The sequence below is a fragment of the Lithobates pipiens genome, unplaced genomic scaffold (assembly GCF_037356315.1).
Source record: "Lithobates pipiens isolate NorthernLeopardFrog02 unplaced genomic scaffold, aLitPip1_a1.2 Scaffold_30, whole genome shotgun sequence".
In the NCBI taxonomy this organism is placed as follows: Eukaryota; Metazoa; Chordata; class Amphibia; order Anura; family Ranidae; genus Lithobates; species Lithobates pipiens.
The window spans coordinates 166,349,145-166,361,843 of record NW_027507791.1 but is presented as its reverse complement, the minus strand read 5'-3'; the positions used below and the strand labels follow the sequence as shown (position 1 = coordinate 166,361,843).

Below are 12,699 nucleotides of genomic sequence, written 5' to 3'. Positions count from 1 at the left end.
GGTGTGAACACCCATGCGATCCGATTCTGCTGCGGGCCAAAAAAAGGGTCCCGTGCGAATTTGCGGCGGGTGCGGCGAATGGCTGAACTCGAATCGCACAGAGATCGGATGTGATTTGCACTGCAGTGCGGTGCGAATCACATTCGTTCTCATAAACCGCTGCAATGTGAACCCAGCCTTAGTGACACTGGCGACGGGGGGTGATCACGGGGTTAAACCTTTATTGGGGGGGTTAGGGGGGTACATTAGAACTAAAGGGGGCTAACCCTAACTGCCCTAACAGTTATTACAGTCACAAATGACACCAATGCAAAAAAAAAAAAAAAAAAAAAAAAATGACATTGGTGTCACTGTGACTGGGGGGCAGGGGTAATTGGGGGGGTGATCGGGGGGTAAAGGGGGGGTGTGAGTGTGCCTGGCATGTTCTACTGTGTGTGGGATGTGTTGGTGCAACTCACTGATCCGCTCTCCTCCGTGTCGGAACGAAAAATACCGACACGGAGGAGAGAATACATCACTTCCTCTCCTGTGTTTACATTACAGGAGAGGAAGTGATGTCACCGGGGATTTCCATTCGTCGGGAGCGATCGCGAGGGGGTGGCCATGAATGAATGGCCGTCCCCTCGTCCGGGATCGCTCCCGAACGAAAACCGACCGCCGCAGGCACCGGGCGGGGGCCCGATCGGGCCCCCGACCCGCGGGAGGCAAAGCACGTACATGTACGTGCTTATGCCTGCCCGTGCCATTCTGCCGACGTACATCGGCGTGAGGCGGTCGGCAAGTGGTTAAGCGGCCCCTGGTGTCTCACTTGCTGGTGAGTACTTTTGTTCAGGGGGTTCATCATGTAGTTCCTCCGGTGCGTCCACTGTTACCCCCATGGGAGTTGAACCTGGTGTTGTCTGCGCTTCAGAAACCGTTGTTTGAAAATATCCGGGAGAGATTCCCTTGTTAACTCTTTCGCAGAAAGTAGTTTTTCTTGTGGATATCACATCGGCCAGGAGGCCTTGTCTTGTAAGTCATTCTATCTGGTTATCCATAAGGTTAAAGTGGTGGTGTGTCTGCAACCGTCTTTTCTACCAAAGGTTGTATCGGCCTTTCATATCAACGAGGACATTTTGTTACCATCCCCGTGTCCTAAGCCGCAGGAGGTAGCCCTTCACGCTTTGGACGTGGTTATGGCTCTGCGTTTGTCTGTCACTGCTCGGAAGTCAGACTCGCTGTTTATCTCGGTAGCTGGTCCAAAGAAAGGCATGGCTGTTTCGTCAGCCACCATTTCTAGGTGGATCAGACAGATTGTAGTACATGCCTATGCTTTGAAGGGGCAGGTGCCCCTCTTTCCAGTCACGGCCCACTCCACAAGGGCAATTGGCGCGTCTTGGTCCTTCTGACACCAAGAGTATCGCTCATGTGTGTAAGGCGGCTACCTGGTCGTCTGTCCACACGTTGTAATGGAAATTTGTAGGTTCTTTATATAATTGTATTCTATTTTATATGTATTGCACAATGCCCTCACTGTGCACACAGCACTAATGTTTTCAGTACATGTTTTGCATTCTTTCGAGTCCTGATTAGAATTAGCCTGCCTATGTAACGCCCCTTGTTACCATAAACGTACAATTGTGATATTAATGTGATGCCTACGTAATCATGTGTATAAAACCCTTCAAATAAAGAACGGTTATTTGGAAAGATGCTGAGCGTATCTTTTGTGTCTGTTCCCTATTGCAGTAGTTATTAATTTGGAACCACTAATCAATATGAGGATTGGAATTGCCTATCTACAAAATATCCATTTCAACGTTTACCAAGTTTTACAAGGTAGATGTCGGTGCATCGGCTGATGCATGTCTTCGCCGCAAAGTCTTGCAGACGGCCGTGTAGTTGCCTTGCTAATTCAGTTTTTTCGGTGAAAAAACAGTACTGTTATGCTAAGTGCTCTGTTGCATCACTTCCGCAATTTGATGCGGTTCTTTTGGGTAATCACTCCGTTTGAGGGTACCCTGATTTTTGTGGTGGTTTTTCCACGCACTGTTGTTTTTGTGGGTAAAGTTTCACTAGTTCCCACTGCCATGGTGGATGAAGTTTTTATGCCGTTATCCCACCCCTCGTTTTGCCACTGCTTGGGGACGTCCACTGTGTACAGAGAGAAGCTGTGTCGGTCGGTGAATATAAGAGAAAACAGGATTTTTTGGACTCACCGTGAAATCCTTTTCTCTGTAATTCACAGACCGACACAGCACCCACCCCTCCTTTTCTCTACGTTATACTGCTTGTTGACGTACTGAAGCTGCTGTGGCAGCGGGAAGGGTTGTTAGCACAGGGTCCCCCCCCCCCCCCGGGTGGAACTGACAATTCTGTGTATTGTTACAATTTTGCCTTGTTTCTCTTAGTGGCAGGCTAACAAACCCACTTTGTACAGAGAGGAACTGTGTTGGTCGGTGAATTACAGAGAGAGGGATTTTACGGTGGGTACAAAAAAAATCCTGTTTTCCCCCTCACCAAAAATATCTATGCTGCGACATAGAAAATCTTAATTTTCAATTTGTAGCTCTGCTTTTCGGTCTAACTACTGCACCTCGAGTGTTTACAAAGGTCCTGGCTCCTCCTCTATTCAGATTAAGGGCTCAAGTTATAACGATCCTAGCTTACTTAGACAATCTGCACTTGATAGACCAGTCGGAAGCCCGCTTAGACTATGGTTTGGTTACCACAGTCGGCTACCTGGAATACTAGGTTGGATTCTAAACCTAGAAAAAGCTTTCTTAAAACCACCAAGAAGATTGGAGTACTTGGGTCTGATCATACAGCTCAGAAGAGGGTGTTCGGGGGCGTGGCCGGAATGTGAAAGGGAGAAGACGTGTGACCATTGAGCTCCGCTCCAGCGTTCATCCTGCATACTTCCAGCGCCGTTTATTTCATTGCACAGCCTACCCCCCCCCCCCCCCCGACACCCTGGGGCGGAAGAAAACCTCCGGTACCCCGCGGCCCTCTCTGTAGTCCCCGGGAAGGCTCCGTTTGTCCACAGCAGGTGAGGCCCGGTCCGCGGCGGCCATCTTCCCCACGAGGCCCCCTGCTGCCACGATGTCGGTCTCCCAGGGCAACGCTGATCCTCCTTCATCCCAGGCTGATTCCCATGCCGAGCTCCTGGCAGCGATCAAGGAGGACAGGGATTCGGTGATGGTGAAGATTGATCACCTAGTGGCCGATGTAAGCCTGATCAGGCATGACATGGACAAATTAAGAGCCCGGTTCAGAGGTTGAAGGCCGCATATCACAGCTAGAGGACACCACCAGATCTGACTCCTGAAACCTCCGTGCATTACAGTTACAGGTTAAAGCCTTGCAGGAGAAGTCCATAGATACAGAAAATAGGCTCAGAAGGAACAATATCCTTGTCATAGGCCTCCCCGAGAAAGCGGAGGGCGTGCGGCCTGCTGAGTTTACTGAGGCCTTCCTAAAAACGCTCCTGGAACTACCTGACATGCCTCCCACATTTGTAGTTGAAAGAGCACTTAGACTCCCTCCAACTCCCCCAGTCCCGGGGGCCCCGCCACGGCCTTTTCTGCTTTGGCTGCTAAACTACAGGGACCGGGACAGGGTTTTGATGTCAGCTAGAGAAAGGCGGGATATACTTTTCAATGGAGCCAAGATAATGCTTTTTCCAGACTACTTCCCAGAGGTGCAACATCGTTGCCACTCCTTTACTGAGGTCAGGAAGCGCCTGCGAGATGAGGGCCTCAAATTCAGCCTGCTGTATCCCAGCAAACTCCGGGTGATTGCTGATGATCGTGCACACTTTTTTATGGACCCGGAAGCAGCCATGTCCTGGCTGGATGGTCGTAGATGAGCCACACCCGACTACGGATATCCCCTGCACTTTTACACTAGGCACCTTGCTCCTTACTTTGATTTATGCCCACTGGATCCTTTGCCAGGTGTCTGCTGTGCCTGCTGACTCCCACCTCTTATCCTGCCTGGCCACTGGGGAACCAACTGATCACTGAATGCTGCCGCAAAATAAGTGACTGTTCTGGCACTTACCCCCCCCCCCCCCCCCCCCCGTGTCATCTTTTTCCACCTGTGCAACCATAGATGGTCTGTTGGGCACTTTTGCAGGAGCGGGCCCACTTAGCAGGCTACGAGACACACACTACTACAAGCAAGCACTACCACCGCGGCCTGATTGCCGCCCCTCACCCCCTTGGTTTTTTTTTGTTTTGGTTTTTTCCTTACTTTCCCCTTCCCTGTTCACTTTGGTGTTTTTCTAATTTTTTTATTTTTATTTTTTCCCCATTTCTGGTCAGTGGCCAATGCCCACCTACCCTTGTCTTGCTCTCTGGCCATATGACTTTGACCAGTGGTGCGAGGGGCGAACACTGACGTTGTAGGGCCCCAGTCGGGCGCTTACACCTATTTGGTTTAACTTTTGTGTTTGGGGACAAACTATTCCCGGACCCCCCCCCCTCCACGTTTTTCTTTAGGGGGAGCGATGGGACATAGTAGGAAAGTCACTCTGTGCCTGGGAAGTTTGGAACCTGTTTGGGTCTCCATAGTTTTTTATGCACTTGTTTATGTCTGTTTGTTTTGTATTATGTCTCAGTGCTGACAGTATTACTTGCAATGCAATAGTGATCTTGCTGCTTACAGGGTACTCCTGGGAATGCCCCCTTCAATACTCCTGCTCCCCCTTTCCCTTTCTGCCGTATGGCTAACCAGGTCTCGGATTCGTTCACCATCCTCTCCTGGAATGTTAGAGGCCTTAACTCTAAATTTAAGAGAGCTCTGCTCTTTCAATATTTAAAAACTCTCTCCCCCCAGCTTATTCTCCTACAGGAAACTCGCCTTTTGGGCAGCAAGGTCCTAACTCTTAAGAAACCCTGGATACAACGGGGATTGCATGCCACCTACTCCACCTATGCCAGGGGGTATCGATCCTTATTCATAGGAATTTCCCTTATGTTATTGAAGAGGTCCGTACGGACCCCCTGGGGGAAGTTTGTGATACTAGTGTTTACTCTATGGTCTCAAAGGTACATTATTATCAATCTCTACATTCCCCCTCCGTTTTCACCCGCATTACTGTATGATGTTGTAGACAAGATCTCACCCTTTTGTCCTGGGCGGATACTGGTGATGGGAGACTTTAATGCCACCCTGTCTCCGGACCTGTACAGGCCTACTCCGGCAAAGAAGCAGTTTATGGAACTCTCAGTGTGGGCTCAGGTGGATGGTCTGGTGGAGACACCCTGAAAAAAGGGCTTACTCCTGTTCTTCAGCTTCTTACAAGACGGCATCCAGGATAGATTTGGCTTTCTCCAACCCCGCACTGTTAGCGAATGTGTTGGAGGCGTCCTATCTCCCCAGTGGACTGTCTGATCATAGCCCACTGTCGATGGTGCTCCGCTCCCCGGCCTCCCGTAACACGGCACTTTGGCGGTTGGGTACACAATGGATCTCTCATCCTGACCTTTCCGACAAACTGCCAGACCAGCTAGCTGAATATTGGGAAAAGAATGTGCGGTCCTCCTCCCCTGCAAATGTTTGGGATGCTTTCAAGGCATATACCAGGGGACAATACATTTCCTGTATTGCTGACATAAAAAAAACAGATGATAATGACTCTCTCACTGCAACAAGCCATTGATAATTGCAATGACACATACACTACGGACCCAAACCCTGCTAATTTTGACTTACTGGTGGCAGCTCAGAGAGACAGTTACACCTGACAGAAATTACAGGACTTGACATGTGTAAGGGGAAACAGCGGGTCTTTGAACAGGGCGATAGGAATGGCCGTCTGCTGGCAATGATGGCTCAGCATGACCAGCCCCTCACTCTAGTGTCTGGCCTACGGACTCCGGATGGAGGAACTGTGACTTTCCCCTCGGGTATACTACAGACATTCAGCGCCTTTTATGAAAAGTTGTACTCATCAGGCCTCCCCACTGACTTTCGACCCGAGTCACTCCACACCCTATTGGACCAGTTGGCACTCGGTTGGTTGTCCGACTCGGAGAGGGAAACTCTGGTCCAGCCTTATACAGCCCTGGGGGCCATTAGAACTTTTCCCCCAGGTAAAGCTCCGGGGCCTGATGGGCTTCCGATGGCCTTGTACAAAACCCACGAAGATCTCCTGGAGCCCCTCCTAGCTCAGCTCTATACCACCTGTTTGACTGCTGGCGAATTGCCCGCCTCAATGTATCATGCATACCTAACATTGATTCATAAGGCCCCTAAGGACCCCACCTCTTGTGCTTCCTATAGGCCCTTAGCCTTATTAAATTCCGACTTTAAAATATTGACCAAGCTCCTGGCCCGTAGACTTTATCCCATGCTTCCCGCGATAATAGACTCTGATCAGACAGGTTTTATGCCCCATAGATCTACAGATATTAACCTCAGGAGGCTTTTTACTAACATTCATGCCCAACATTTAAATGTGGGAACCCGGGTGGTGGCCTCCTTGGATGTAGAAAAGGCCTTTGATACGGTTGAATGGCCTTTTTTGTGGGAAACACTACGCAAAATGGGCTTCCCTTTACTGTTTATCAATTGGCTCCAGGTGATTTATAGAAGCCCTACTTCGTCGGTGCGACTGGGGGGGGGGGGCCCTGTCCGCCCCTTTCAGGCTCTTTAGGGGGACCAGGCAGGGCTGCCCTTTCTCCGGCCTTGTTTGCCCTTGCAATCGAACCTGTGGCGGAGGCCCTGCGTGTTTTTCCCCACATAACAGGATTGCGTATTGGGCTGCTGGAGGAGAGGGTGGCCCTGTACGCAGACATGCTGCTCTTCCTGAATGATGCTGGTCCTGCGCTGAGGGGGTGTTGGATGTATCAGAAGGCAAGGGCCACATTGCTCTCGGACAACCCCCTTGTCTGGGTTGTATCCTTCAAGTATTTGGGGGTTCAGGTATCAAACTCTGCATCAGATTACCTCACACTAAATCTTTAAGATGTCCAGTCTAAGCTCAAATCATGGGGCAACCTGCCACTGTCACTTTGGGAGCGTGTAAATCTCCTTAAAATGAAGATCATCCCCAGATTTACTTACCTTTTTCGTCACTCCCCACAGTGGCTGCCCAAGTCGTTATTCAAAAAACGGAACCAGATTTTTTCCTCCTTTATTTGGGGCCCCTCACCACCCAGATACCGCCTGACAACTTTGATGAGACCACGGGCACAGGGAGGTATGGCTTTTCCAGATTACTACAAATACTACCTCTCCGCGCAGTTGGTTACAGTGGCCTGGTGGCTGCAACCAGACCCAACAAACTCCTCCACTGTGCTGGAGGCTACTGTTGTGGGTTCGCTGGAGGCCCTCCAGCTTCTCATTTATCGAGGCCCTCAGGCCCCAAATCCCTTGATGCCGTCCATGCTCGCTGCTCTGCGAGCATGGCGGGCAGGGCTGGCCCTGGAGGAGCTCAAGCGCACTGATATATCCCCAAATGCCCCACTGTGGCTGAACCCTTGCTTACTTCACCTCTACAAGATCTCTGACCCATACGCATGGACTAGGCACGGGATTAATCTTATGTCGCATGTTGTGGCACAGGGCTCTCTACTCCCCTTTGCCAGCCTGACCTCTCTTTATAACATGCCTGGCCACTACCTATTCAGATACCTTCAATTGGTCCACGCGTTTGCAGCGCAATTCCCGCATTCCTCCTGAAATATGACACAATCAAAACTGGAACGCACACTCAGGGTCGACTGCGACAAAAAACCTACTTCCATCTTATACTCACTTCTCATTAATGTGTCGCTGCCGACTCTTGATAAACTTTGGACCAGATGGCAGACCAATATCCCCACACTAGACACTGATGATTGGGATGATGTATGGGATCTTCCTTTTAACTCCTTGGTCTCTATTCGAGGCCGCCTAGTGCAATTTAAAATTGCACCGGGCCTACTACACCCCGTACAGACTCCATAGGATGAACCCCTCTCACTCTCCGAGATGTTGGCGGTGTGGTGCCTCACCTGGGGACTTTTCGCACATGTTCTGGCAGTGTCCAAGGGTCCAGCAGTACTGGGAGTTAGTGCTGGATCTAATTGGAAAGGTCACCATGACTCCTGTGCCTTTGGCTATGGAGGTTTGCATGCGGGACTCATTGAGCCCACAGTGCAGTCCACTGCTAAATGCACAATGATTAGTCTATTGCTTTTCTATGCTCGCAAGAATATTGCTATGCACTGGAAAAAGGCAGAACCCCTTTCCATGGTGCAATGGAAACGCCTGGTGAACAACAGTCTTCCCCTATACAAAGATACTTACCTACACTGGGGCTGTCCAAAGAAATATAAGGTCTGGCACTCTTGGTTGGCTGACCCAGAAACAACCTAGATGGTGGAGGGGAGCTGGGCTGCTGACAGGGCTCTGTTCTCTCTCCCCCCCCCTCCCCCCCAGAGTTTTGGGGGATGTTCTGTTCTCTTGTGAGCTCAAACAGGGGATCGAATATAATATGCCGGTAGAGTTGGGGCTACCAGTGAAATACCCTTATAATTGTAGAATGTTGAAATGCTGTGTTGCAATGCATACTTCTATGTCAATCGATGACTCTTGTATACTGTAAGCACTGTTGTTATAAGTGTTGTCTGTTATGAAACTCGAAATAAAAATATTTTTCAGAAGAGGGTGTTCTTGTTCCAGGCAAAAATAAGTGCCATAAGGGATATAGAAAAGTGGGGTTCCCTCACGCTATCAAAGGGAAAAATATCTGAATGTGGTATGTCGGTTAGATTGCTGCTAGACCTAAAGTGTATACCATGCACTTGAACAACAATAAATAAAAAAGGTGATCAGCGCAAACTATATAACAAATATTACTACAAAGATGGAAAACCCTTGTTTGATATGTATTCTACTAAATAGATAAAGTGCAATAAATCAATTATATCAATACTATTGGTGAATCCTAATGCAAATTGCTGCTGTGCATGCAATTATTTAGCTGCTGTGCAAAACTGCTACTGTGCGAACTACACAAATAAAGTATTTGCTGTACATGCAATTATTTAGCTGCTTTGCAAACTACGCAAATTATTTTCAAAAAATGCACAATACATTACCATAAATTAATAAAGTGAATAAAATGGCTGCTGCTGTGCAAATAATTAAAACAAACAGTTAATATAGTGCAAAATCCTGCAAATCATCATCGGATTCTAAACATTAAATAATAATTGAATGAACACTAAATAGTGCAAAATGGTGCAAGATTATCATAAAGTTCTGAGTATCAAATGATCCTTTGTGTTCGCCTTTAAGTGTGTAGGTGTACCAATACAGTCCTATTTATATTGAGTAGTGATACCCATAAAAGTCCATCCATAAACAGTAAATTAGTGCAAAAAGTGCTGGTGTGCAGCAATGTGACAGACAAACTCTTCAGGTGACATCCACTGTGTACTCTTCATGTGCTCCACTCAGAGCGCTTACCTTTAAATGTGTAAGCAATGCCACTCATATTTCTAATGAGTCCTCCTGAGTGTGGTAACCAGGGATGATGTCCTTAAGAGTGCTGTATTGCAATAATGGCTCCCAGTTGGTTATTTCGCCCGTTCATCCACGACAAATGAGAGAGGGGAATAAACAGGAAGATCCCATAGCGTAATATGTCTCAAATATGTTTGTTTATGTTTAAAAAATGGCTACTTACAACAAAGCTGAAAACGAGAGGCAGATCAAGCAATGCGCTGTGTTACAAACGTCTCTATGCGTCACTTCCGGTTGTTCCTTAATCCAGCAACTTTGGGAATTTTTTTTTTTGTGCCATAAGGGAACTGATTCAGGTGATCAAAGCAAAGAAGAATCCTTCTATTTGACTTTGCATGGGATTCCTGGGGAAAATGGTGGCTTAATTCGAGGCCATTCCTTATGCTCAATTTCATTCAAGACTACTGCAAAATAATTTCCTATCGGCTTGGAACAAGCAGGTTCAAGCTCTAGACTTCCCAATGCGTTTGTCTCCAAATGTGCACCAGAGCCTCAGTTGGTGGTTAACAGCCAAGAATCTGCAGAAGGGAAAATCCTTCCTACCAGTTACCTGGAAGGTGGTAACTGATGCCAGCCTTTTGGGTTGGGGAGCCGTCCTGGAAGAAGCGACTGTCCAAAGGAAATGGTCCAAATCAGAAATTACTTTGCCCATCAATATTCTAGAGATTCGGGCAGCACGCCTGGCTTTGGGGGCCTGAACATTCAGGCTCCGGAATTGTCCTTTCAGGATCCAATCCAACAATGCCATTGCATCAAGGGGTCATGAGAAGTTGTGCGGCCCAGAGGGGTGAATCATATCCTAACTTGGGCAGAAAACAATATACCCTGCCTATTGGTAGTCTTCATTCCAGGGATAGTACTTAATGTGATTGTAGCCGTATTAGTGCAATTGTGACAGCGAAAGCTTGTCCTGAAAAATTGTATGTTAGTGCAAATAAAAAAAGTATCACGGACAGTACTCAATTTTCTCTTCCAGGGATAGAGAATTGGCAGGCGGACTACTTGAGTTGCCAACAATTGTTCCCGGAAGAATGGTCTTTTCACCCTGACGTCTTTCTGACAATGTCAAAAATGGGGAATTCCCGATGTAGATATGTTTGTGTCCAGGTTCAACAAAAACGTCGACAAGTTTGGGTCAAATACAAAGGATCCGCTGACATGCAGATCAGATGCCTTGGTGTTTCTATGAAATCAGTCTACACTGATATATGCATTCCCTCCTGTTCTGCTGCTTTCACGACTTCTTTGCAGGATCAAGCAGGAAGGAAAGTCGTTTCTTGTGGCCCAGTAGATCTTGGTATGCAGAGATCGTAAAGATGGTGGTAGGAGTCCCATGAACCCTACCACTACATCCAGACCTGCTCTTGCAAGGTCCGGTATTCCATCTTACCCTACAAATGCTAAATTTAACGGTTTTGCTGTTGAGACCCACATTCTAAAGAAGCGTGGGCTTTCAGGTTCAGTGGTAGATACCTTGGTTATTGCAAGGAAGGTGGCCTCCAGAATCATATATTTCAGAGTCTGGAAAGCATGTGTCCTGGTGTGAATCCAAGGGTTGGCACCCCAGGAAGTATAGGTAGTCCTTGACTTTCTACAGATGGGGTTAGAAATGTTGCTGGGCTTGAGTACTATCAAAGGCCAGATTTTGGCCTTGTATTATTTCAACAACCCCTTGCTTCGCATTCTTTGGTTTGTAGCTTTTAGGGGGTAACACTGCTTAATCCTCTGGTTAGGCCACCCCTGAACCCTTGGGACTTTAGTTCTGTCTGCATTAGAGAAACAGCCTTTTGAGCCGATACAACATATTCCCTGGGTCCTCCTGACACGGAAACTAGTTTTTCTGGTAGCCATATCTAATGCAAGAAGTCTATCAAAGTTGACTGTTCTTTCTTCTAGAGGAGCCATATTTAATTGTTCACAACGATAAGCTTGTATTGTGTCCTCATCCTAATTTTCTAGTAGTATCAGGTTCTCATCTAAACCAGGATATTGTTCTGCTTTAGTTTTTCCCAGAACCCTGTTCCAGGGAAGTTAAATCGCTACATTCTCCTGATGTGAGAGCTATCAAAGTCTACTTGAAGGTTACTGCTCAGATTTGGAAAACAGATGTTTGTGTTGCCTTGAAGGTCCTAAAAGAGGACAATCTATTATTTCTACATGGATTTGACAAGTAATTATTCAATATTATGGTTTAAAAAGGAAAATGCCGCTTTTTCAAATTAAAGCAAACTCCACCAGGGCTATTAGTGCTTCCTGGGCAGTGCATCACCAAGCCTCCATGTCTCAAATCTGCAAGGCCGCAACTTGGTCTTTTGTCCATAAATTTACCATTCTATCAAGTAGATGTAAAAGGTCATGAGGATATTGTCTTTGGGTGCAGTGTGCTGCAAGCAGCAGTATAAACCCTCTGGTCTCTTGATGCCCTCATTTTGCATCTCCCTCCTGTTGACATTGCTCTGGGGCATCCCACATAGTAACTACTATGACCCTGTGTCTTGTGATGTACAGTTTAGAAAATAGGATTTTTATAACAGCGTACCTGTAATGTAATGTTGTTTTCCACTTCAATTTTACTAAAATATTTTCCATCTATTTAGAAACTGTTACAGAGCAAATATTTCATCTTAAGCCCTGCTCCACTGAAGGGTTTCAGCTCTCCTGCACACACACCAACCTGTCGGAGGCAGTCAGCACGTTTCAGCACTACCGGCAAAAGCATCCTGGCTAATAAATCTGCATTAAAACCATTTTCTCTCTCGGTGACTAAAATGAATGTTAGGTAAGTAAAGCAACCTTTATGTGGTCATTTTCTTATCAACCTAATAACAGTACATGCAGTATTTAGCTGTCAGCTGTGAATGCAAGGGGTCTTTTCATGCCTATGCTGCATAACAGAAAAATGTAATTCTCTTGGCCATATGCTCCAAAATTATTCCTGGCTCAAAACAGCTATCAAGTGGAGCTCACAAATGCACAACTCTCCCCATCCTCAGTGGCATCACTCTTTTTAATCAGATGCCTATCTTTCTAGTTTAGTGAAAACTTGGCTTGGAATGATGGTTAGGGAGCCCTCCTTCCCTTTTTCTTGGCAGACTTGAGAGCTTGCACACACAAATTCAGTTATCAACGAAAGCAAGGTAGTGGGTAGTCAGAGGACTTAAAGGAGTTGTAAAGGCAGAAGAATTTTTCCAGGACGACACA

General features: G+C 47.1%; 1 protein-coding gene across 4 annotated transcripts in view; it reads left to right on the top strand.

Annotated features, from left to right (window-relative positions):
• Positions 1–12,699, top strand: part of NUSAP1 (nucleolar and spindle associated protein 1) — a 440,771-nt gene that overhangs the window by 290,131 nt on the left and 137,941 nt on the right. For all 4 annotated transcript variants that reach the window (XM_077465050.1, XM_077465051.1, XM_077465049.1 and 1 more), the window contains one exon: positions 12,096–12,277. In XM_077465050.1, coding sequence (XP_077321176.1) covers positions 12,096–12,277 — 182 coding nt within the window. The remainder of the gene's footprint in view (positions 1–12,095; positions 12,278–12,699) is intronic.